At 40.7% G+C, this 26662-nt stretch overlaps 2 protein-coding genes across 2 annotated transcripts; both read right to left on the reverse strand.

The window, feature by feature from the left end:
• Window positions 1-301: 301 nt before the first annotated feature.
• LOC310926079 (dynein regulatory complex subunit 4-like) lies at window positions 302-11758 on the reverse strand (the record flags this gene model as incomplete). The annotated part of the gene is made up of 12 exons (XM_083888179.1): window positions 302-427; window positions 547-612; window positions 705-914; window positions 1012-1101; window positions 1248-1394; window positions 1548-1750; window positions 1842-1896; window positions 1978-2175; window positions 9711-9908; window positions 11357-11452; window positions 11570-11591; window positions 11718-11758. 12 exons carry the CDS (start codon window positions 11756-11758, stop codon window positions 302-304), a joined length of 1452 nt encoding a protein of 483 aa, XP_083744305.1.
• A 1214-nt stretch (window positions 11759-12972) lies between these two features.
• Window positions 12973-26463, reverse strand: LOC310926080 (uncharacterized protein; the record flags this gene model as incomplete). Its single annotated transcript, XM_083888180.1, has 21 exons — window positions 12973-13326; window positions 13602-13718; window positions 13904-14009; window positions 14107-14208; window positions 15007-15102; window positions 15191-15286; window positions 16212-16307; window positions 16556-16648; window positions 16757-16885; window positions 17365-17490; window positions 17767-17889; window positions 18014-18136; window positions 20166-20288; window positions 20455-20577; window positions 20784-20909; window positions 21640-21768; window positions 24069-24209; window positions 24405-24530; window positions 24912-25094; window positions 25193-25253; window positions 26335-26463. The coding sequence occupies 21 exons, from the start codon at window positions 26461-26463 to the stop codon at window positions 13248-13250; spliced, it is 2427 nt and encodes an 808-aa protein (XP_083744306.1). The 3' UTR covers window positions 12973-13247.
• Between the last annotated feature and the right edge of the window lie 199 nt (window positions 26464-26662).

A 26662-nucleotide genomic window follows, 5' to 3' on the forward strand; every position in this document is an offset into this window, starting at 1 on the left:
TAGAATATTTTAAATATATCACAAAGTGAATTCTCAACTTTTTAAAAGTTACAAATCAAATTGCATACTATTTGTCAAAAAAAAAAAAATCACAATTTCATATTTCCGCCAAATAAAAATGGGTTTCCTAAATCTCAAGCAGAAAGCAGACACAAATGTTCTTTTGTAACCAATCTAAACAACTTTATTAAATGGGTGATAATATGAACATATTAAGATTCAGAGACTGTAAAATGGTGTAGATGCTTCAGTGGATTGGATCAACTGTTTCTCATTCTCAGCTTGCATGCAGAGTCGTGAGCTATTTTGGCTGATTTTTAGTCTGTCCAGGACTTTTTCCAGCCAGACTGATCCCAAGAGTCTCTTCAACTGGGACACCAAGAGCCCTTAGCTTTGTTTCATAGACCAGCATCACATCCTCGTGTGCCTGCAAGACACATCATTTTCCATCAATATATGAATATCATACACACCCTCATGTGGAGGATAAAGCGGTAGAAGATGGATGGATATGAATATTACTACAAATTCAAATTCAAAACTAACCTTGGAAATCTTTGCTTTTTTAAACTCCGAGTCCTTAATAGCGTTGTTACTTGAGTCGAGACTTTCCTACATGTGAGAAGCACAAAAGTTCAAGTGAAATGATGTTGCAGCAAAACATATAAACGATTACAAAGAATGAAGGAGGGAGACGGTGCAACCTCAATTTTCTTAGTGAGCTCATAAAGGGCTGTTTGGTCCATGTTTGGTGCAGAAAGCACAGAGAGGAGCTGAGTGTGCGTCTTCTCCAGGTGGTCAGTCATGGATTTCAGCTTTGTCTCCAGCAGTGCGCTCTTAAGACCGGCTCTGTGTCGCTCCTTCTCAATGATCTCAGGGAACGTCTTGTGCAGCTCATCCCTTTCCAGCTGAAGCTGCGTCACACACACACACACATTATACACGTACAATAACAATCACATAAATAAGTACAAGTAACCAAATGTGGATCGAATTCATCTTAAAAATTACCTTGTTGAATTTCTGTTTCATTGCCTCGTGATTCTTCTTCAGATCACTCAGCTGTGCTTCTTTGAGCTTTTGATGGGTGTCAGAATGAATCTGCGTTGTACAAACAGTCATAACTACTGTTTGATAATGAGCTCATGAACAGTATTACACTACACGTCATTTGCAGTCAGATATTTAAAGTGGAAGTGCAAGCTGGAATAATAATAATAATAATAAAAAACAAAAACAGAAACAACCTTTTTCATTCTGTCAATTTTTTTCTCTTTCTCAGCGATTTCCTCCTTGACTTTCGAGAGGCTCTCGGCAAGATGTTTGTTATCTAGCGTGACGGGGATCAGGTCCTTTTTCTTCTTCAGTTGCATCTTCATCTCTTTAATTTGTGCCTATATGAAAAGCCAATGTGAACGAGTGACATTAATTTATACAACAATCATGACAAATTCAAACCATAGATTGGTGGACATTGATAAAGACAAGCTCATTGACAGGCATTTTTGTGGTCATGTTAGATCTTTTAAAAAACCTTCAGTTTTTACCTTAAGTGAATCACAATTATCCAGAACCTGTGGGATGTCACTCACACACTCATTGACAGCCTTCAGAGCATTGTTATGGTCCTCTATCAGAGCAGCAATGTGCCTGTTCCAGTGATCCTCTCTCTCACTCAGCTCGTTTTTCCTCTGCTCCTCCAGCTCTTTTGACAGTAACTCCATCTTTTCCTCATTAGTGGCTCGAATCTCTGTTCAAAAACCGCCACCATAAAATAACTGCACCCATGTAGTTTGTAGTGTCATGGTGGTTGAAATTCAACGTTGCAACTGTTTATTTACCTGTGAGCTGCGTCTCAAATCTGTCCCTTGTTTCAGACATTTCTTCATGTTGTTTCTGTTCAGACAACAATGAAACCAGTATTTATACTGTGGAGAAAACCACTAGTTTGAAAGAAGTACATCTCAGATTACAAACCAGTTGAAGTTCCTTGAAGAGGTTTTCATTGCTGACGAGCATGTCTGCCATGGTGGCCTTCATTTCCTTATGAAGCTTCACTTCCAGCTTCTCTTGCTCTTTCTGTCGAGCGTCAGCAGAGAGAGAATCAAACGCTTTGAACTCTGTGATCGTGTTCTGGTGTTCGCACAAGAGGTGCTTCATCTTCTGCTTGTACACCTAGTGAGGAAGGTAAAAAAAAAAATGTGCAGTATGAAATTAATTCTGTTTTGATCTATGACTAGTTGCTGCAGTGGGTATTAGGATGTCTTTATGTCCTACTCTCACCAGGAAAAGGGCAGATATTCAGCAGCTTGATCCAGTCTTGCATCTTTAAAGTATATCTGTGTGGGTTAAAGATTATATTTGCCATATGCCAAAAAAGGTTGGAGCTGTGTGGAGTTATACTTCAAAGGATGCAAAGATGTGACAAAAACTTCTCTATATTGGTTAACATCTCCTCTGTGTCTCTGTTGTGGTAAAACGTGATATAGATATTGTCTCCTGTATCCTCCTTAATTCCTGTTTCACTAGTGTCAGAAACAAACAAAACAAAAAATCCAAAGAGCTTTCTGACTCACGCTGACTTTCTAATTGCAAACAAGATTAAAAGCTTCAAGTGTAGATCCCACTCATCTGCTAACACCACGGATGATATTGGTTATATATGAGACTTGAGATTTAGTGACAGCTGTCGATCGTCTTTTTCCTCCACTCGTGCAATTTCCACCGACTTAAAGGATGATGTGAAGGCCAAACACAAACATCTCCTTCACATCTGTCTCTTATTACCTTTAGACAAATAAAGCAACCCACATGTTACTCATCCCACATGCAGTATATGTGTATCTCATCTTCAATCCTGTTTATACTGTAAATATCATACTGTATATATTCTGGTAACTTAATGTCTATCATACATTCTCTCTCTCTCTCTCTCTCTCTCTCTCTCTCTCTCTCTCTGAGTGAGTGAGTGTGTGCGGAGCGTCTGGCGAGAGTGCGATTGACTTTCTGTCAAATTTCTTCTCTAGCTCTAATTTTGTCTGGTAATATTGTACAGTATCACAGTTAATGGTATAAGGTGTGTTTATAGGGGTTCACTGTTGGTTTAGGTGTGTGTGTGTGTGTGTGTGTGATTTGTTTGTGTGTGCAGCCTCGTGGCTGCAGGCGTCTCAGACGCCGACATGGTTGTCAGCAGTGACAACCTGTCACGACTGACACGCAAACACGGCATCAAAATTGTTGCCGGGTTTGCGTGCAGTACTGAGGACGTGGGTCTGGCTGTGGGTGAGATCGTGGGTCACAGCAGCATCAAGTCTCTGGCGCGGATGAACGGTGCGGTGGTCCTGTTTTTAGATCAGGTGGACAAGGCGAACCGGGTCATAGAAATGGGAATCACACTTAAAGACACGTTCGTTCCAGTCCAGCCTCTGTCACTACCTGCCACAAAGGTAATTCTATCCAACGTCCCTCCGTTTATCTCTGATGAGTTTCTGTCACGAGAACTCTCACGGCATGGTAAAATCGTCTCCCCAATTAAAAAGATCAGTATCGGCTGTAAGTCGCCCCTGCTGAAGCATGTTGTCTCCCACAGGAGACAACTCTTCATGATCATGAACAAACGCGATGCTGATTTGGATCTAGTTTTCCGTGTAAAGGTAGATGAGTGCGATTATGTCCTCTTCGCCACATCCAGGGTAATGAAATGCTTTGGTTGTGGCGAAGAGGGACATACAGTTAGAACCTGCCCCAACCGAGCAGGGGCGGCTTCAGATGGGGAGAATGCCACCGACGCTGCCTCTGGGCAGCGAGCCGCTGCCGCTCCGCGGACCGCGCCCTGGCAGTCGATCGCTACGGTGCAGACCGGGACCGCAGGACGAGCTGCGACTGAGCGACCCGGTAGCGCTGCGGAAAAAACCGGTGCTGGTGTAACACAGGGTGATGTAGATAAGAGTGGAGTCAGTGGCATGGATGCAGGTGAGTGTGTTGTGACTGGTGACACTGGTGTGCGTGTGAGTGAGACACAGACAGGTGAGGCACAAAAAGAACAGGTGAGTGAGGATAAGGTAGGTGAGGAAAAATTAAATGAGGATCAGGTGAGTGAGGATCAGGTAGGTAAAGAAAAATTAAATGAGGATCAGGTGAGTGAGGATCAGGTAGGTAAAGAAAAATTAAATGAGGATCAGGTGAGTGAGGATCAGGTAGGTAAAGAAAAATTAAATGAGGATCAGGTAAGTGAGGATCAGGTAGATAAGAAATCAAAAGAGAAAACAGGTGAGGATCAGGTAAGTGAGGATCAGGTAAGTGAGGATCAGGTAGGTGATGAACATGCAGGTGAGGAACATGGTGAGGAACAGATAAGTGAGGATCAGGTAGATAAGAAATCAAAAGAGAAAACAAGTGAGGATCAGGTAAGTGAGGATCAGGTAAGTGAGGAACAGATAAGTGAGGATCAGGTAGATGAAGAACAGGTAGGTGAGAAATCAAAAGAAAAAACAAATGAGGAACAGTTGAATAAAGAAAGTGAACAAAATAATCGAACAGATGTGGAGATGGTAGAAGAGGCAGTGATGTCTAAACCAACTCCAACTAAAAGAAAAGCAAAAGCAAATAATGTGTGTGGTGAAAGGAAGAGCAGTAGACTGAGTGATCAGAAACAAACAAACAGTGACAGTGAAGGTGATTATATGTCTGACAGCAGTGATGCAACACTGCTGAAACTAAGCAGCAGTCAACAAAAAAAGTTTTACTCTGCTAAAATGATTAGCCTGTTTCTCTATGAAACAAAAAATATGAGACAGCCTAACATAAACGAATACTTCCCTGATCTGGAAATGTTCTGTGACTCAGCCAGATTCCACATGAAGAACAGAGGGGAGTCTGCTTTTACTGATCAAGAAGTGTACAGATTAAGGAAACTTGTACGCAAAGTCAGAAAACATCTTGATGGCGACATTGACAAAAGTATGTTTTCAAATTTTAATTAAGTTGTTTTTATTTGGCATTTTAAACTTCTTACTCTTTATGGCGTTTTTAAAGGTGGGGAGTTTAAATGTTAACGGAGCCAGAGACGTCAAAAAAAGAGCTTTTATTTTTGAAACCGCTCGTTTAAAACAAACTGATGTTCTCTTTTTACAAGAAACTCACAGTGATGAAAGCATGGAGGTAAACTGGAACAGAGAGTGGGAAGGTGACATTATTTTAAGCCATGGCACCAACACCAGTGGAGGAGTCGCCCTCCTGCTCTCCAGGAGCTTCTCTCCTGTTTCCCTGGAGGTCGAACATGTTATAGAGGGGAGGTTCCTTTTAGCCAAAGCTGTTTTTGATCATTTTACTGTGTATTTTATCAATATTTATGCCTCCAACAACGGTGCAGAGAGAAAACTCTTATTTAACAAGCTTTTAGATAAGCTGAATAACATTTCCCAGGAGGATTTTTTATTCTTGGGTGGGGATTTTAACTGTACTGAAAATGAGTTTTTAGATCGTAATCATGCAGAGCCGCATCCAGCTTCTCAACACGCTCTGAGGCAGCTCGTTCACGCTCACAGCCTGGTGGATGTGTGGAGAAGGACGCATACAGACTCCAGACAGTACTCGTGGTCCCACCACAGAGAAGGTATCATTTCTTTAGCCCGTCTTGATCGTTTTTATTGTTTTAAACACCATTTTAATGTGTTTAAGTTGTGTAAGATTTTACCGGTTGGTTTTAGCGATCATTCTTTGATTTTATGTCACACTTATTTAAAAAAGACTTCACCAAGAAGCGCATATTGGCATTTTAACTCTGCTTTGACGCTTGATAAGAGTTTTAAAGATGCTTTTACGTTTTTTTGGGGAGTTTTTAGACAAAGAAAGAGTGATTTTAATTGTCTTAGACAATGGTGGGACCGCGGGAAAACAGAGATTAAACTTCTATGTCAACAGCATACTCTCAATGTCACCAGAGACATCACCAGATCTATTAAAGATCTGGAGATAAACATAGTGGAACTTGAATCGTTGAGTGATTCCACAGGAAATCGAGGACATATTGACGTCCTCAAATCCAAAAAAATGGCTTTAGCCAACCTGCTGGACACAAAAGTGCACGGTGCATTAGTCAGGTCCCGGGTCCAAAACATCTCTGAGATGGATGCTCCTTCTAGCTTCTTCTTCGGCCTGGAGAAGAAGCTTGGACAGAAGAAGGCGATCCTTTCAGTGCTTTCGGACACAGGGCAGGAGCTGACTGAACCTGACCTAATTCGGGGAAGAGCAGTCCAATTTTATTCCTCACTTTACGCCTCTGAACTCGAAGAGAACGAACAACTGTTCAACAGCTTCTGCAGTGAGGTGCCCCAGGTGTCTGAAGAGACGAACTCTCAGCTGGAGGCACCGCTGCAGATAGGTGAGCTTCACGCCGCTCTGCAGGGAATGCAGGGACGGAAGGCTCCGGGCATTGACGGCCTAACAGTCGAGTTTTTTAAGGCGTTTTGGACTGTTCTCGCTCCGGATCTTTTAGATGTTTTTAACGAAAGCATGGTCATGGGTTCTCTGCCAGTGTCCTGCCGAAGGGCAGTGATCACTCTCCTGCCCAAAAAAGGAAACCTGCAGGAGATAAAAAACTGGCGCCCTGTGTCTCTGCTTTGCACTGACTATAAAATTCTGTCCAAGGCTTTGGCTAACAGGCTGGGAAGAGCTATGGAGCAGGTCATCCACCGGGACCAGACGTACTGTGTACCTGGCAGGTCTATGGTAGATAACATCTACCTAATTCGTGATGTTTTGGAAGTCTCCAGTTCATTAGGCTTAAACACTGGTCTAATTTCACTAGATCAGGAAAAGGCGTTTGACCGCGTTGAACACGACTTCCTGTGGAAAACCATGGGAAAGTTTGGGTTCAGCGCCGGTTTCATTGCTAAGATCAAGGTGTTGTACAGTGAGGTTGAGAGTTTGCTGAAGATAAATGGTAGTCTGTGTGCGCCTTTCAGAGTGGGTAGAGGTGTCCGACAGGGCTGTGCACTCTCTGGCATGCTCTACACACTCTCCCTCGAACCCCTCCTACAAAAAATACGAACCAGTATTAATGGCCTCGTTTTACCTGGTTTTAATGAACACATTGTTTTATCTGCTTATGCAGACGACATCATTGTTTTTATTAAAAACCAAAATGACATTGACTTTTTAAACAGCATTACCAAAACGTTTTAAATTATTTCAAAAGCAAAAATAAACTGGAATAAAAGTGAAGCACTTGCTGTTGGTCAGTGGCGTGGCGGCCCCCCAGTTCTCCCCCAGAACCTAAGCTGGAGAACAGACGGCCTAAGATACCTCGGCGTATTTCTGGGCAATGACGCAGTGGTCAGGAAGAACTGGGAGGGTGCCACAGAAAAGGTAGAAGGAAAATTAGCCAAATGGAAATGGCTGCTCCCTCAGATGTCTTATCGAGGCCGGGTTCTGGTTTTAAATAATCTGGTGGCTTCCCTTTTATTGCACCGCCTTAAATGTGTGGACCCTCCCCCCGGTTTTTTAGCTCAAACTCAAGCAAAGATGATCAATTTTTACTGGAATGGTTTTCATTGGGTCCCACAGGCGGTGCTGTTTTTACCCAGAGAGGAGGGGGGACAGGGCCTCATCCACCTGGCCAGTAGAACAGCCACCTTCAGGCTCCAGTTTACTCAAAGGTTTTTAACAGGCCCAATAGATTTAGTTTGGAGAGGAGCGGCGAGCTGCATCTTCAGACGTGTTAATAATCTAGGGCTGGATGCTGCTCTGTTTTTAACTGATTCTAAATTTCTAAATTTAAGGGTTTTACCTCCATTTTATCAGGGTGTTTTTAAATCCTGGGCACTTTTTACCTGCAAAAGGAAAAGGTGTGAGTCTCTGCACTGGCTGTTGAAAGAACCACTGATCCACGGAGCGAGGCTGGACGTCAGCACTGATGCCACTCCTGGACTGACGGCAGCCCTAAAAAAATCAAAAACTGTGTGCTTGGAGGGGCTCATCAAAACAGCAGGACCTAACATCAACAACGCTGAAGCTTTGGCGATTTTATTAAATCTTCACTCCTGTAGGATGGCCCAGAGGATTCTGGAGCTCTGGAGGCAGAGGCTCTCTAGAAAGGAGAAGAGCCTCATCGTGGAGTACAGTAGAGGGGCCGCTGTGCCGGACGAGCTCGACTGCTTCCCTGATCTCGACCTCTGCCCTGATGTTGGTGAGCTGAGTGGCCCCCTACTGACTCCACACAACCCAGAGAGACTGAGCCTCCAGAAAGCGGACAAAAGGACCCTCTATATAAACTGTGTCAAGGCCATCCACAAGAACAAGCTTAACGACAGACCATCCACTGTGTGGACAGAGAGACTGAAGGGCGGAAACCCCATCTGTCCACAGTGGAAAAGTTTTTATAAACCTCCCCTCAAAAAAAGGACTGGTGACCTCCAGTGGAGGATTTTACATGGTGCTATAGCCTCCAATGCTTTCATCACTGTGATTAACCCGACTGTTGCGTACAAGTGTCCTTTCTGTGTTTTAAAGGAAACTGTTTTTCATATTTTTACTGAATGTTGCAGGCTCACTGTTCTTTTTAATCTACTGACTCATGTTTTTAGCCTTTTTAATGAAAAGTTTTCTCTGTCTGTTTTTATTCTTGGTGTTGGTTTTAACAGAACTAACAAAGTTAAATGGCAGCTTTTAAATTTTATCTTAGGTGAAGCAAAGCTTGCTGTTTACGTTACTAGGAAAAACAAGTTGGAGAACAAAGAAGGTCAAGAGGTCAATGCGGTGTTAGCCTGCAACATCAAAGCAAGACTACGGCTAGAATTTGCTTTTTATAAAATGACAAAAGATTTAGACACTTTTAAAAATCAATGGTGTTTTAATGATGTAATCTGCAGTCTTAAAAATAATGACCTGGTTTTTGCACATTTTTTAATTTAATCTTTTAGATGTGAAGTTTTTCCTTGAATTAATGTTTTTTTCCATGTAGAAAAATGTAAATAAATGTTATTTTTAAAAATCAAAAAAAAATCTCTCTCTCTCTCTCTCTCTCTCTCTCTCTCTCTCCATATATATATATATATATGCAATACTTTTCTTTTTTCTATTATGTATCTCCTTTATCTTTACTGCTGCTGTGACAATACATTTCCCCATTATGGGACTATGGGTTAGGTATATCTTACATAGTACATAGTCTCAGGGTTAATATCTTTTTAAAGTGTACTTTTCTTGTTAATGCATGGTTATTATTTATGATCCTTGACTTTATTATTATCATTATTATTATTATTATTATTCACTGTCTTTGCTGCTGTAATGCTGTAAATTTCCCCACAGCGGGACGAATAAAGGGCTCTCTTATCTCTTATCTTATCTTATCAAATGCCTTTATAGATATTCTCTTTCTTCATTTTAAAGTCTTCAGGAGGCAGCAGAGTTTATTTATGGGCCTTTCACTGACTGGAGTGAATCTGGAGATTTGCTCCTAATGGGCTCTTTTAGTATTTTAGAGAAAAATGTTACATGTAGGTCCCTTTAAACCACAGTAGTTTGTTGTGCAGCTTGATTCTTTGGCAAAAAATAAATCAATATTTTTTTTTTAGTACAGACAAGCCCTCGCAGTCATCAGAGTGACTGTAGTGACTGTCAGTGATCAGCTCACTCAATAAAGACGTGAAATTAAAATTCAGTTCTTGATACTGAGCAGTAACTACAGCTCTTTCTCGAACCCTCACCTTGATCTCCACTTGATGGCGCCACTCATCCTCTTCAGTTGCCTTATCCATGTTTTTCAGTTGAGCCATGACCTCCTGTCCCTCTCTCTCTGTGCAGTCCCAGAAGGTGTGTATCCTGTCCCTCTCCAGCTGGAAGTAGTTCCTCTCCTCCCTCTCTCGGTCCAGCTCCTCTCGAAGGCGCACGATGTGTTCCTTTAGCTGAGAATACACCAAAATATATTTTAGTGTTTGCTGCATCTGTGCCAACACAATGTTCATGTGCAGTGGTTTATAATTAATATCAACTTTAATGTCTGCTGTAGCTCTGAAGGTAAGTCTCGAGGACAATCTTGGCATGTGTAATGTGTGGGTATAGATACAGTACATAATCCATAATTTTATTTTGAGGAAATGTTGACAAACAGAATTGTGGTTTTCTAGCAGTAACTGCATATTCATCGACATTAGGCTGAAGACAGTCTACTCTGTGGAGGACGTCACTAACATGTTACTGCTGTTGCTCCAATGTATTTACTAATTCATTATTTGAGTAAATTCCCGCAGGAATAATACACAATAGGTGTGTTTACAGGTCACGTCTATCCTTCAGGCTTTACAAAATGCATTTTGTTCCGTCTTTTTATGTGTTGTTGAGTCAAAACTTTTTTTTAGTGGGAGTAGTGTCTCTAATCCAGGGGTCACCAACACTTGCCTCACTTGCATGTATCCATATGATCACTCAGTAAAATATCATTGATATTGTTTATAAAAACTGATAATCGTTAGGAGTAAGCACTGGAATTAATATGTATGCAATTGAAAACATAATATTAATCATTTAAATGGTAAAAAAAAATAAAAAATGGTACATTAAATGTTAATATGGTAGCCCTCCATATTATTCTTTACCCTTCAGGTAGCTCTCAGTCTCAGAAAAGTTGGTGACCCCTGCTCTAATCTAATCGAAATTTCTAAATCTCACACATTTCATTTTAAATGTTAGTACTTTTTGCTCAGGTGTGTTTATATAGTTGCTGAAACAAAAGTCATCAGTCATTAGATTGCCTATAGGTTGTGCTTTAAAAAAAAAGGATAAGACACTCTATATTGCACATTCTTATCACCTCTGTAACGGATGGAATGGAAAAACGCAGCCTAAATGCTCTGTGTTCTAAGGGTTAAAGGCTGGTATCTATCGATTAAAATGGGACTTCTTGTTTCTGGCTCACCTGTACTTCCTGTCAAACGCTGTAATTTGTCTCTGCTGCCATATAATGATCCAAAGGATCCACCTTATTAGGATGGAAGGACACCTTTTTGGAAGGAGCCTTGGAAATGGGACAAACAAGTCATGGTGCTGTGGCACAGTTGGCCTTCAAATGCACCCTCAGAGAGGAGGTGACCCCAGCCTGCACAACATTGGACTCATGTGTTCACACTTTGACAGAGTCCTAAAATATCTGTAAACTAAGGTCAGTATTGTGTTGTATTAAACCTGCAGCATCTGACACCAGATTGATACACACCAAGATGATCTGTTTGGGATTATCGTCTAATTATGGGTTCTTATCTAATAAGATGGACTTAGCACAAGTGTTTTAATGTATTCCAAAGCCTTTTTTCAAAGTAAAATACAATTTAAAAAATGCCCATAGTCCAGCTCTGACCTGCTCTTTGGACAGCTCCTCCTTGGTCAGTCCATCTATCAGTGTTGGCGTCCTTGTCTTTGCAGCCTTTTTACTCGTGCCTTTGTTTTTGGGAGGCTGCAAGGAAAAGAAGATATAGAAGAAAAAACAAAGAAGAATGGCTGAATTCTCTTCTTATGCTCTCGTTTGGCTGCTACTTTATTGCTTTGACTGTTAGTATAGTGTCGTACTCACCATCGTGTCATAGGCTCCAGGACTGAGGAGGAAAGACAATGTTTCGTGTCAAGTCCACGTCGGCCCTCACAGTGAAAGCCGAGTAAGCAACACTTGTTGGTGTAGGTTGCCATAGCAACCACACAGCGGTAGAGAATCTTCACTCTACACTGAGTAAACATAAGGACGTTTATCCTCATCCCTATCCATGAATTCCCAGTGTTGTTTTGTATATATTATATATTTTACATCGGTTGCAAAAGCATCCAGTTATTTCCTATTTTATCCAAAAATGTTTGACTCTTTTAATGAATGAACATTTAAAAACCAAATGTTATGTGCTGTTTGTCTACAGTGAGTGCAACAGTGGTGATATAACACTTGGAATGACTTCTTTTAAGTGAAACAACACGATCTTACAGTAAATGATTCACAAAACACTTATATAAACAGCCTATAAAGTCATCAGTGAGTAACTCATAAACAGAGTGTCACCCTCTACCGGTTGATAATGACAACTGCAACTTGAAAACAGAGTTGACGTTCATTACGTGCATTTGTTGACGATGGCAGAAGAACACACCCCTTTTCAGATATAAAATGGGACATATTTAGGTGAAAAATTTAATTTTCCAAAGTGAAATTTTATGAAGCGGTTGCATTTATGTGTTTTACAGCACGTCTTTGTAAATCCATACATCAGCCATTTTAATTTAAAACCTAAGGTTTCCAGTCCCATCCAATGTCCTCAAGCTTTCAATCAGTTTCCAGTTCAATATTAAATTGATCTGAAATACAATATAAAGCATTATCGTGAAGCTTTTAGGATGCACTGAAATTAACCACACATCACATAATAAAGATAGGCATTGCCTGACACAGTATCACATTAGAAATGTGTTTTTTTTTTACAATTGGATAATATTCTTCCTAAACCATGAAAAAATGCTATTTAAAAAAAAAAAATGTAATATCTATCTACATTGCAGTTTCTTATGGTCAGCATAATAGAAAAGTGATATACCAAATGTCTTGTATGTGCACAGATATACTGGGTCTGCTTGTGTTTATTTAAAGTCAGTGTTTATCTAACTCACTAAAACTCCTAAACTACTGTGACAGTGAAGTCCAATCCACTCACCTTCAATCTCTGTGTAGATAAGAGCAATAACATGTTATATAGTCACAGACTTTTCAAAACGAATCTCATGCACAAATGTAGACAAAGTACTTGTATTGTCTTGTTTAGTTGGATGATTGCACACACTTTTACAGAGATGGTCCAGTCAGTCGTTTAGTGTAACATTGTGTGTAGTGTGGGTTTGTGTGACAGTTTTTTCATTATTACAATCATTCCTTCGAGTGAACTCTTGGGTTAGGGTTAGCACAAGCGTTTTCACTGGAAGTCATTTTAGAGGAAAGAAAACGAGGTCGTAGACTGTAAAAAATATGAAAAATACTGACACCACATTTTTGGTAAAACAAAATGTAAATTTAACCAACTTCAGCTGCCATATACTGAAAAAAACAAAACAGTAGAGATAATTAAACGATTGTACATTATTTTACCAAAGGGATATTTCATATGAAATGTAAACAGTAAATGATTGTGTACAGAACTTAGATAAAGACATGGGGGCTTGATTTAAAGATGACGCTGCCCACACAGAGAAGCCACGGGATGTTTCCTCCACTGATCTCATCTGCCACTCCTCTCCGGACACTGAATTTTGTAGCCCACCCTGTAGGCCTGCAGGTACACGCGGGCCTGGTTCATTCTGCAAATACAACCATGCACAGTGTACTATTATTATAATAAAAAAGATGATTACACTTCCAAAATTCTATTGTGACACAAATATTAAACTGTTATAAGCCTTAACCCTTCAATATCTAGAAAAACTAGTAGTACTGTTATAAAAAATGTTTATTTCTGAATTGCAGACATACTTATTTTTCCATGACAGCTCTGTGATAAAACTCCAACAGTCAGGTTACTTCTGATCAGATGACAAGAAATGTATGAGAGTGTAATGTAAGAAAAACAGGTAACCTGTATTTCGTGCAAAGCTGAATTCCCAGTGGTCCACAGCGGTCAACATAGCTCTCCCTAAAGGCCTTTCTCACTGCACGGGCCATACTGACGACTGTGGTCACTACAGGACACGTCCTAGAACACAGGAGAAAACATCTCCGTTAGAATCAGGTACATTGTTATTATTATTGTACAGAATATATATTTGTTGCTTTTGTGACAGTAGCAGTGGGTCAGACATTCAGAATTCTTAATGTATAGTGTATTTTAAACAAGCTTCAAACTTTGTGATTCTTGCTGCCGATGTGGCTCACACTCACAGTCTCTCACAGCGCAGACCTGCAGTTCCCTCTGGACAGGTGCAGGTGTTGTGTGGACTGCAGGTGGCGCCATGTTTACAGGGTGGGACACAGGGGGTGGTCACCGCTACAGAAGACGCAGCACACAGAGCTCAGGCTCTTAATGTGAAATGAACACAGTGGTCTTTTTTAACATACACACACACATACACACACACACTGACCTGTTTCACAGAGGTTCCCAGTAAATCCTTTGGCACACCTGCACCTGTTGAGGCCGACACATACGCCACCATTTTTACACGGTTTCTGACACTGAACAGGTTCTGATCAAAACAGAGAAGAAAACACAGTTTTAACAATTCATTTAGGGGTTAGTTCACTATTTATCAGTGACTCTTTATGCTAAACATGCACACATACACATCACCACTGACTGGCTGCCATAACATTAGGAAGCAGTGACTAATCTTTCTCAATAATAACCTTTTTAAACGATGCAATGAGTGAAAAACGAACTATTAGAGGTAAACTGGTGTTTTATTTGTTACAGTTTTATCCGTGAAGATAGTTTGCTACTGATGAAAGGATTTTGAGAGCAGGATCCTTTTGGTTTTTATCATGTTTTTCATATTGTTAATACGTTTAGGTTTGCTGCCATTATTGACCTCCGCCAAGAGGTATATGTTTTCGTGGGAGTTAGTTTGTCTGCTTGTTTGTCTGTCTGTTAGCAACATTACTCAAAAAGTCACAGACGGATTTGGATGAATTTTAAGGAAATGTCTGCAATGGGACCAGGAACAAGTGATTTCATTTCGTAGAGGGTGGCAGGGTGTATTTTGTAGGCACTGAGCTGCCTTGGCGGAGGTCTAGTTGTGTTATGTGTTCTGTATATCTGTTGCATTATTAAATGTCTCTTTATTGTCAGTCACTGCTTGTTTTAGACTTGTGAAATTGTTTGTTTTAATGTGTTTTAAATGAAACAAGCCATAACTAAACATCCTCCATACGTGTCAATACATGCTGTTAACTGAGATGTAACAAGCTCACATGGATCATCCCTGTCAGATGACACAATCAAAGTAATTAAAAAAAATAGAATTGTTTTGCGAGCAGAATCCCACCTATTTGGCACCGAGCTCCTTGCCATCCATCGACACACGCACATTTGTTGACATCCACACATCTTCCCCCATTTTGACAGGCAGGAGTACACAGAGCTGCAGACACATGCATGGACCCAAATCTTAGTTATGCAATCTATGTTTGTTTTTTTTGTTTTTCTATCATTGTATGTGACAGACTCACGCAAAAGACACTGAGTGCCGGTATAGTCAGAGGGACACTGGCAGTTATCAGGCTCCACACAGCGACCTCCATTAGCACAGGGCAGCTCACACACGGCTGACAGAGACGGAACAGCAGAGTAAGATAAAGAGTAAATAAACAGGAAAACTTGTATTTTTAACCAAGTTGGAAAATTAAGATAATAATTGTACCATACAGTTCATATTGTACAGAGCCCCAGACATGACATGGGGGAAAAAAACGCATTCTCATGAATTACCTTGAGACCTGCATAAGCAAAACAGGGCACAAAAGGGCTGAAGCTGCACAATGGACAGAGAACGTGCAATTGTTTTACTTAGGCTAGGAATGATCTACAAAGATAGTCTCACAAGCTTGGCATTGCAAGGAATCATGATGACTGAAGTTGAGTAAATCCAATCCAATCCAACTTTATTTTTAAAGCACTTTAAAACAACCACAGTGAACCAAAGTGCTGTACAGAAGAATACATAAAACACAGAGTAAATAAAAAGCATGAAATCTCACAAGAGGTAATAACATGCACCTAAAAACAACTGAAATAAATTAAAAGTGGATAAAAAAAACATAATAACATGATATTCACAGATTCAAACTCCTGCGATCAAAGACATTATTTTGAAATATAGTGATTATAGTGACGATAGTGATTATCGTCTACATCACAGGGATTCAAAATATGTCTTGCATTTGCTTCAACAATGTTTCGTTTGAATGTTATTATTCGTGGAAGTTTGAATCTGTGAATATCTTTCTAACTGAAACAACATGACATGAATATTCTGATTACAAATTTAACCTCATAATACTTTGTTATATAACTTAATATTACTATTAGTATGACTTTATGGCATTATTATTGCTTAGTAGATCTATGTTGTTTCTTTTGTATAACCATTATTTACCCATCTTAATAAATATCAATATATATCCATTATGACTTGACAGTGCATGCTTACATTGAAGTGGATCAGTCATTATATCAGAGGTTGGGACTTACCCGTGTGGCAGCCTGCTCCGGTCCAACCAGACGAACACAAACACTTGTTCCAACGCATACAGGTGCCTCCATGGGCACAGGGCGGTGAACATATGGCTGAAACACACAGAGCATTATGGATTTATTTCAATTTCACCCATTAGCACTCACACATATGAGTGTCAGTATCAAACTTAACACAGAAACTAAGCCCAGACAGGATTTATATTATATAATATACATAATAATATTTTTACTTTTACTGCAAATGAATACTCGTAATCTGTATCGGTATCGGCCCTGAGAAAAACGTATCGGCCTATCTCTTATATGCTATATCTACTCATATTTGTAGACATTTGTACCTGAGCAGCCCACACCAGGGTAACCTGGAGGACAGTCACAGCTGTTTGGGGCCACACACACTCCATAGTTCTGGCAGGAAGGGTCACACACAGCTGGAAAAGCAGAATCATATTTGCAATAATTGATGAGGACAAAGAGAAGAGTCATTTTTTTTGCTTATGCTCTGATTCATCGCCGTCGTTACATGTTGACGGACTCACGCTGGCACTTGGTGAGGTCGTCGGTTCGGACGTCATAGCCTTCCCTGCATGTGCAGTTGAAGCCACCGGGATGGTTTGCACAGAGCTGCTCGCAGCCTCCGTTTGTAAAGTCGCCACACTCGTTCACATCTCATGACGAAGGACAAAGACAAAGTGAAAAAGGCAGAGGCTACAAAACTTGGAAGATCAGTCTGTAAGTCAGTTTCCTTCTAGTTTCCTTCTAGACTGAGTTTGCACAAGCATCCAAATGATGGTTGGAGAAAGACTGGCCCCAGATAAACTGTTTGATATCAGTCTGGTGAGGGCAAAATGGATGCAAAGATGAGTCATTACCAAACAAATAAAGATAATAATAATATCAAAAAAACAGATACTATCAGAAGGATTACAGTTTCTATGTGATTTTATCTTTAAAAAAAAATACAATCTAAGATTGCTGTGTAACCTCATTTTACACTACACCGCCTGCTCCCAAAATCCTTTGTGAAAAACTTTGTACAATAAACACCTTTTTTTCTGTGACATTTAATATAGAAAATCACTGCCCAGAACAGAGGAACAAATTAACAAAGGTGGTGGCAGTGTGAGGAGTGAAAATGAAGTCTCACCTAAGCAGCTCCTCAGGTCCTCGTCCAGCTTCCATCCTCTTTGACAGCTGCACTGCACGTGGCCCTCGGCCCACTCGGTGCACGCGTGGTCGCACCCGCCGTTTCTCAACTTACACGACGTAACATCTGTTCAGGTGGTGAAAAAAGACGAGTATAATATTTTATAGTCCTCTCATTATTAAAGGATTTGATAGATAGATAGATAGATAGATAGATAGATAGATAGATAGATAGATAGATAGATAGATAGATAGATAGATAGATAGATAGATAGATAGATAGATAGATAGATAGATAGATAGATAGATAGATAGATAGATAGATAGATAGATAGATAGATAGATAGATAGATAGATAGATAGATAGATAGATAGATAGATAGATAGATAGATAGAAACTTACTGCTGCATGTGAGGTTGTCAGTGTCTAATAGCAGAGGAGGAGGGCAGTGGCATACGTGTCCTCCTGGAGAGTTGGTGCAGCCATGGGAGCAGTCACCATTCTGGAGTTTACATTCATCAATGTCTGTGCACACACACACACACACACACAAACATTGGAGGTTGTTATTTCCTCATTTGTGTGCTGGTAAACAGCTGACGCTGATCCAAAATGGCAGGAATCGAGTGAATAAACAGCAGTGACTGACCCACACAGGTGTGGCCATCGATGTGCAGCTGATAGCCGGGCTTGCAGGAGCACTGGAAAGATCCAAGAGCGTTGACACAGATGTGTTCACAGGTCCCATTCAGTGTTGAGCACTCATCCACATCTGGGGGGATCAGAGACATTTTGTCATGACTATGACCACAGCACAGCACAGCACAGCACAGCACGGGTACTCATTCAGAGTTCAGTTTGAACAGTGTTCTCTCGTATGAAAGTCACTCTCGCTTCTTTCAAGAAGCCTGGAGGGCCCAGGTGAGTGGGGCTTGCAACAGATGACAAGTTAATAAGAGACAGCTTGGTGGCTTAAGAGACCAAAAGTGGCACTGGCTGCTGAAGATAATGCACTGGTCCACGGAGACAACACCTTCCTTTGGCTACTGGTGAGTCACACAGTGATTCTGAAGTGCACTTTAGTGGAGTGAAAAGTAGAGATTGGGGCTCATCTTGAAAGCAGGAACACTCTAAAAACTATAAATTGTTTCACAGACTGCAAAGGTTGTTGGGCAAGACAGTAAATGTGAAGGTCAGCACCTTGTACTTTTATCTCTATACATCTTTTATGTACTTAGCTTTCTTTCATTGAACTGTTCCTATCATTGGACGCTTTTGAGCCTCTTCGTCTCAAATTGTGAAAGTCAAACAGCTTTTTAATCAAAGTTAGCACTTCTTTAAGTGCACCTGTCAATGGCTGCACATGCATTCAGACACGGTCTACATGTCGACCTGCTGAAGTTCAAACCAGTGTCAGGATGGAGAAGAAAGGGTGATTTAAGTGCTTTTTGAACATGGGCTGGTCTGACTATTCCAGAAATGTTGGTATTTCCCCACACAACCATCTCCAGAGTTTACACAGATAATGATCCAAAAGAGAAAAAACTATCCAGCGAGCAATAGTTATCTGGGGCGAAACTGCATTGTTGATGCCTGAGATCAAAGGAGAATGGCACGACTGGTTTGAGATGATAGAAGCTCCAATAACCTCCCATCCAATCCAATTTTATTTATAAAGCACACAAAAACAACAGCAGGTGAAACAAAGTGCTGTACATCAGAGATAAATAAATAAAAGCATGAGAACTAATCGACCTATGAACAAACCATTCCAACAAAGGGACGCAAAAGACCATAAACTGGAAGCACACCACATCAAACCTTGAAGTAGCAGCAGCAGAAGACCACGCCAGCACTTCATACGGTACACATAATATCCGAGGAAGCACTTTTAATATAATTCCATGTGTTTAAAATGTGCTATACTATTAAAGGTGACCTGTTGGTTATCTAAATAAGTGTGCTAAATATTCAAATTTTATCACTACTGTGGTAACCCTATTTTTAACCTGTATATCTTTTTTATTTTTATACATATTAAATTTCGCCTGTTATACCGAGTATATTTGAAATTTGAAAGTTTAAATTCATAGGTGAAAATACTTTTTTGGTGTTTCATTGGCAAACACTTGGTGATAACGTTAAAGGGGACATATTAAACGAAATCAACTTTTTAATCATTTAAATCCTTATATTTGGGACTCTGGAGGCACTATCAGGCGGCAAAGTGTGAAAAAAGATGACTCGAAAAGCATGCGATTTTGACTCTCGCGCTCACTGGGACGTCATAATGCGCTAAATTGCTGGAATTTTTGTCTCGCGGAGCTCTGCTTTGTCTGTAAAACACGCGAGAGTGCTGGCGAGGGCAACGGTATCCGAAAAAGTTATGGGCTCCATAGTGCAGCACAGAGTTCTACACAAACTTCCAGCCTCAGAGGATTTATCTGTCCAGTGGATACATGTTATATATGACAGCAATGTGCCTGCTAGAGCCTGCAAATGATCACTTTTCCAAATGCTGACTGCTGTTAGCTCCCAGTAGCCTCTGTGGCTGATGTCATTTCCTGTTCATTAAGTTTCATTATACTTTTTTTTTAAGGTGGACCTAAAGAGATACTACTAAACAGACCGTTCTGAACAGGGCTGTTTTGGCAGAGTGATTAAACTGCTGTGGTGCTTCATCCTTATGGTATTTTAACCAAAACATGTCACAGACATGTGCATTAGGACACCAGGGAACTAGTTTAACTTGGAGAAATAGGGTATACTATGTCCCCTTTAACTCCCAGCCTGTGTTGTACCTGTACAATTGTGTCCATCTTGGTCCAGCTGAAACCCGGCAGCGCACTGGCAGCTGTACCCTCCTGGCTCGTTGGTGCAGTTGTGTCCACAGTGGCCATTGTTCACCGCGCACTCATCAACGTCTGTAAACAAGAGCAACACTTTAAAGGACTGGTGTCTAGTGAGCACGGCGTGCTCAAGTGGATGCTGGAACACTGCTGAATATATCATTGAATGGAGCTTAATGACAGTGAGCACCCCTTGTGGGGAAACTCAATGCATACATAAATACACACACTGCTTACCCACCAAAACAAGAGTATCCATCTCCATTGAAGCCCTGGTAACACTGGCAGAAAAAAGAGCCGATGATGTTGCCACAGCGAGCGTTGGTATCACACCCGTGACGCCCTACCGCGCACTCATTCTCATCTGCACAGAGGGAGCACACACAGCATTTTGTATTTTCTTCATATCACGTCCAAACCCTCTGCTTTGTTGTTCTTCCACTTTACAATCATTTCAAGGGAAGGCAAAAAAAAAGTGAGCATTAAAACACACGCACACACAACAAAGCTGACCCCGTCTACAGGAAACAGGAGTTTTCCCATGGAGCGAAGTCAGCACTAATTGCTTACCTTCACAGTGTGTGCCGTTTCCCCGGTAACCCAGACGACAAACACACTTAAAGCTCCCGAGCGTGTTCTCACACACACCCTGACCATGGCACGCCGCAGCAGAACTCTCTGAACATTCGTCCACATCTGGGACAGAGGCGAGAGACAGAGGAAGAGAGGAGTTTTTAATTGACTTATTACTTTGTGATAATTTGGAATAAGACATTTTCACTGTGACATGCTCGACTGTGAGCATCTGTGCAGCGTGCCCTTCCTCATTTAACTGCAACTAACAGAATTACCGATGAATTCTCATGTCACCAAACTCAATCAAGTCCTTATTAGGCATAAGTGGTGTGAAATGTTGTCCCTGTGATGTGTGGGACGCTGCTGTGATGCAACAAACCATTTTCTTTTCACAAAGATTTTATTCCCATTTGTCCAGCTTTATGATACATTTATGACAGCATGGTAGAAATATAAAATACATACAATAATGACAATTTAGGATGATCTTTTCTAAAAATCCTAATCTCGGTTTATGATGTGGTAAGCAGCATGTGTTAAACATGGAAATGTCATCATACCTTGACACACAGGACCCAGGAGGGGCCAGACCAGCAGAAAAGAAGAAGAATGAGGATGGTTTGAGAGGACGACAGGAGAGGAATTACTTTTTTTGAAAGAAAGATAGAAGAAACAAAGCAGGAAAGCAGCAGATTGATGCTCACTATCCCTGCACTAAGTCTTCCTCCATGTCAGGCACAAAGTAATTAAATCTGGGGCGACCTCGGTGAAATATGAAAAACTGATACCACAATAAATCTGGACTTGAGTCTTATCCTGCTGCTGCGGCGAGGCTTAACAACACACTCACCGACACAGGCAGTCGCCGCCACAGCTCTGAAACCCGGCTGGCACTGACACATAAAGCTGCCAGGAGTGTTTACACACACATTACCCAGCTCACGGCCACACTGCTCCTCGAAGCTGCACTCGTCCACATCTGCAGTGAGAAGAAAACAAGCTCTCATTTTTACAGTCTTTGTTTGAATCTGTTAGCATCTCAGTGTACGGGTTTCAGTGTATTTAATATGTTAATTATTTGTGTTAAATGTAATGTCAAATATGGAACAGAGATAAACACAACTGTTTGGGGTCACTTAGAAATGTCCTTATTTTTGAAGGAAAAGCACTTTTTTTCAATGAATATAACATTAAATGAATCAGAAATACACTCTTTACATTGTTAATGTGGTAAACGACTATTCTAGCTGCAGACGTCTGGTTTTTAATGGAATATGTACATAGGTGTATAGAGGCCCATTTCCAGTGTTCTAATGGTACATTGTGTTTGCTAGAAGGCTATTGGATGATGAGAAAACCCTTGAAAACCCTTGCGCAATGATGTTAGCACAGCTGAGAACAGTTTTGATGGTTCTTTGACTAAAGGGCAAAATGATTATTTTTGAAAAAAATACCATTATTTCTAATCTTGTCAATGTCTTGACTATATTTTCTATTCATTTTGCAACTCTTTTGATGAATAAAAGTGTGACTTTTAATGGGAAACACAAACAAATTGTATGGGTGACCCCAAACTTTTGAACAGTAGTGTACTTGCTATTCTATTATAAATACTAGTAGTAATAGTACTATTGTTTAAGATGCAGTAGTCAGGTTGTTGAGTTTCATCTGCACGTTATTAAAATACCAACGCTTTGGGATCGCCGCTCTCTGTCAAAAGACCCCAAAGCAATCTCTCCATCTCTGAAACTCTGACACCTATTGACACCTTAAATTGCATTTATTGACTCCCTTTTACACTCTTTCTTTTTGTCACATTTCTCTTGTGATGTGATTGCTCAAAGCCTCCCGTAAACACCACACAGACAGAACTCAGATCTCTCAGATCACTTGATTTACATTATGATTATGTTCTGTTTTATTACGCCGCACTTTTCTAGTCTTGTCGATCACGGCAAATGCTTCTCACAGTCGCTCATACATAAATGCCCTTTCTATCACACGTCTATCATTTTCATTCATAGCATCACAGTCATGTAGTAGGATAGAGGAGCTGGGGATCAAACCACTGCTCCACAGCTGCCTAACATTTACACTACTTAGGAGATTACTTGTTCGGATTATTTATGCCCAACAATGCACAATGTGATTTGTGAATGTGGGCAGTATAATTATGTATATGATTTACATTAAACTGATGTATAATGGTAAAATATCATCTACCTACTGTACCTTAAACTTGTGTTTTTACTGCAGCACCACCAGTGATCACCTCACTAGCTCAGTACAGGTGCTCTAAAGCAGAGCCGCCCATGGGCCACAACCGGCCAAATCCATCCCGCAATTCAACCCGCAGGATGAATTTGTTTAAATTTCACATTATGATTACAGTCTGACCATAATGTGAAATAGTATATTTGTTAGAGATAGAGCAATATGGTTTTTTTAGGGCCTATACCGATAATTAGTAGTCGAGGAGGCCGATAATTGATATTTAGAGCCGATATTCATTTGCAGTAAAAGTGAAAATAAATAACACTTCACTTTAACGTTTAAATGCCTATAAGCAGTTTATTAAATCTTCTCTGATTTGCAAAATGCTAAATGGTTTTTTTTTCTTAGACAATTGACATCTTTGTTTTAAAATTCTAACAAAAAATGCACGAAGCTCCCAGGCTCAGCAGCAGGTCTTATAAAGTTAAATGAAAACTTAAACAAATAAATAGCTCCCTAAAGTTTTCTTTGTGTTACCAAAAATTAAAATATGACTGAAATGTTATTTTATCTTTCACTTATCTTTGTTTTAAGTTCAAACAAAAACAAAAAGAGCGGGGAGTCGCAGGGTCAGCAACATCGCTTATAAAGTTACTGAAATTTTAAAAGGGTTAAATTGATCTCTCCGCCATCGGAATAAAAAAAGGCAGATGCCGATATGCGTCAAAATGCCGAATATCGGCGCAGATAATCGGTCTATCCCTAATATTTGTCAGTTTCAGGTACCTGGGACTTAATATTTGTGCCTTTGTAGATCCACTGTGATCTGTACGTTGTAGAAATTTTATTTATTTGTCTCAAGAGATTTCAGGTAGTTCATAATAAGTTTTGTAAAAAGATACTTCATTAAATGTAAAACAAAGGGAACAATTTAGAGATCTTGTTGTACATAGGTTATTATGCTATGATTTTACTGGTCTGGCCCACTTGAGATCAAATTGCGTTGTAATATGACCCCTGAACTAAAATGAGAAAACAGATCATAGTCATAAACATCAGTCTCACCAAGACAGCCTCGTCCACTGAGGGCCACCACAAAGCCTACAGGGCATGAGCAGGTGAAGGAACCAGGTGTGTTCGTGCATTCAGCGTTACCCTCGCACGCCTGCAGGCCCGTCACTGCAGCCAGAGCACACTCGTCTACATCTGTGAATCCCCCCCCCCCCCCCCAAAAAAAAGCACACGGTGCTCCATGAACATTACCACAAGGGGCTGCATGGTACAGGTTACCACTTCTGAAACTCTCCTTTCAACATGCTCTCACACACTCACACAGAACACATCCTTTCTAATCCACATTAGCACACACAAAAATAGTGTTTCACACAGATGCTGACAAACCCTGGCACCCTCCAGCAGCCATCAGGTAACCACGGAGACAGCTGCACAAGTAAGAGCCAGGCGTGTTAGTGCAGCTGGCATGAAGACCACACGGTCCTGGTCCCTCTGCTTCACACTCATCAGTATCTGTCGATGAGAGCAAATATCATTCAGCATCTGTGCGCCGCACACACACGTGTGACACGTGCTCTGGAATCATGTGCTTTACAGATGTAATAGGAAATGCATATTTTCTGATTACTTTCTCCACATTTCATTCAATATCCTGATATTACCAGTGAATATTTTCCTTTCATCTCTGGGATTAATATATTTTTTAAATGATTTCTTATTTGCTCTCTCTCGCTCACTGCACCTTATCTCAGCGGCTGTCCACCATTATCTGTCTAAAGTCTTCCCTCAAACTAAACGCAGTAATGATTTTATTGATTTTTTTCCCTCCCCGACACGGCATGCAGCATCTTTAAGAGGCTGATTTCTGCTGTCGATCGTCACCCCTGCTCTCACCGTTACACTCAGCAGGTCCCTCCATGATGTAGCCCACAGGACAGGTACAGTTGTTGTCTCCAACCCCCAACATCATGCCAGATGGACAGCCACATCCAGAGCTGCTCTCCAGCATCACTTGGTTTCCTGGACATGGAGGAGTGAGACTGGAGCTTGGAGAATTAGTGGTGGCTGAAGGAGCAGCTGTTGTGTAGAAAAACAAGGATTTTAGGAAGAAAATGTAAGTCAAAAAAAGGTTGTGTTTTTTTTTAGAGGTATAAAAATGAGACAGTGTGACTCACATGTGGTGGGTGTGTGGCTCGGTGTAGCGTCACTGAGATTTCCGATTGCATTCTCAATCACCTGATTGTAAAGCAGACAAATCAACAGTTGATTGTAATCAATGCCATCGCATTGCGGGAAGTTTGCGGGATACAAAGACATAGACTGTTAAAATAAATCCATTATAAAGCCTTGAGATTCAAGATTGAACCAGCACCTTTATCACTTTTTGAAACAAATGCACAGAAGTCATCTGTAACCACTAACCAGGCACTTATCGGATGATGTGCTGCGCTTTATCATCTATTTTTACTCTAAACGGGAACATTAATTACAGGATTTATATTGAAGAACACCGGAAAGTAGTGAGTGAGACCATTAACCCTGAGGAACACAACGTCGTAAATTAAGTGAGAGGCAGGCTCATTTCCTTTCAAACTGAGTTATTTTTGCTGCCACTGACCCCGACTAGTTACTAATTCTATGACTTCCATCCTACTTCTTAGGCTTCACTTTTAAACATTGGAAGACCACATCCAATTTTTATACACTCTTAGAAATAAAAGTGCTAAGTAGAACCATATAAGGTTCTTTGGCTTGTCGTCATAGGAGAACCCTTTTGGAGGGTTCCACCAAGAACCCTTTTAAAACCCTTTATTCAGGAAAGGGGTTTTAAAGGGTTCTCTGGATCAAAATGGTTCTTACTGGAACCATTAGTGTTACCAAGAACCCTTGAAAAACTCTTTCTTCGGGAAAGGGTTTTTCAGAAACAAATGGTTCCAGGTAGAACCTCAGCCCTTGTAGAAGAACACTTTTGGAACCCTTATTTCTAAGAGTGTATACAGTCTATGGATGTACCTGAATCTCTCTTATTGCCTTGCTAGTCAAAGCAAAACAACCGAGGCAGAGGCTCCACGACAATGACAGTTTTGGGATTGCATCATTTCTACAGACAATTGTGTAGCAATTTGGAAACTAAAATCTCATTCACCCATCAACCGTTTCAGCCCAATAATCTGCTCGCCGACGAGTTTTGCAAATCACAGCTAATCGCCTGTGATTAAGCTGTCACTTATTCAAAGACACAGATCACAAAGACCTGCCGATGCCTATAACCCTGACCCAAGACCCAAGTGTTGAAACACCCATGTTGCACACTAACCTGGCTCTCCACAAATACTGCCACTGTCTGATTCAGGATTTCATTTGCAGTTTCCTCAGTACCATTCAGAGGTTCTGTCGCTGATGAAACCAGCAGCAGGGCTGGAAGTAGAGTCCACAGGTGAGTCATCACCTAAAATCTGCACGTGGAGAGGGAAGAGGAGACGTGTTTTTATTGAACTTTCATCAAGGAAAACGGTTTATAAAAGCATTTCCATCCCATCAAATGGCAGCAAAGTTAATCGAGTCATAGAGTCAAGTCCAGTTCACTTCTGCAGGGAGCAAATAGTTCACAGTGACATTATATACTCCATACTGTACTCCACAGT

The sequence above is a fragment of the Microchirus variegatus genome (assembly GCF_963457635.1).
Source record: "Microchirus variegatus genome assembly, chromosome: 4".
NCBI classification, from domain to species: Eukaryota; Metazoa; Chordata; class Actinopteri; order Pleuronectiformes; family Soleidae; genus Microchirus; species Microchirus variegatus.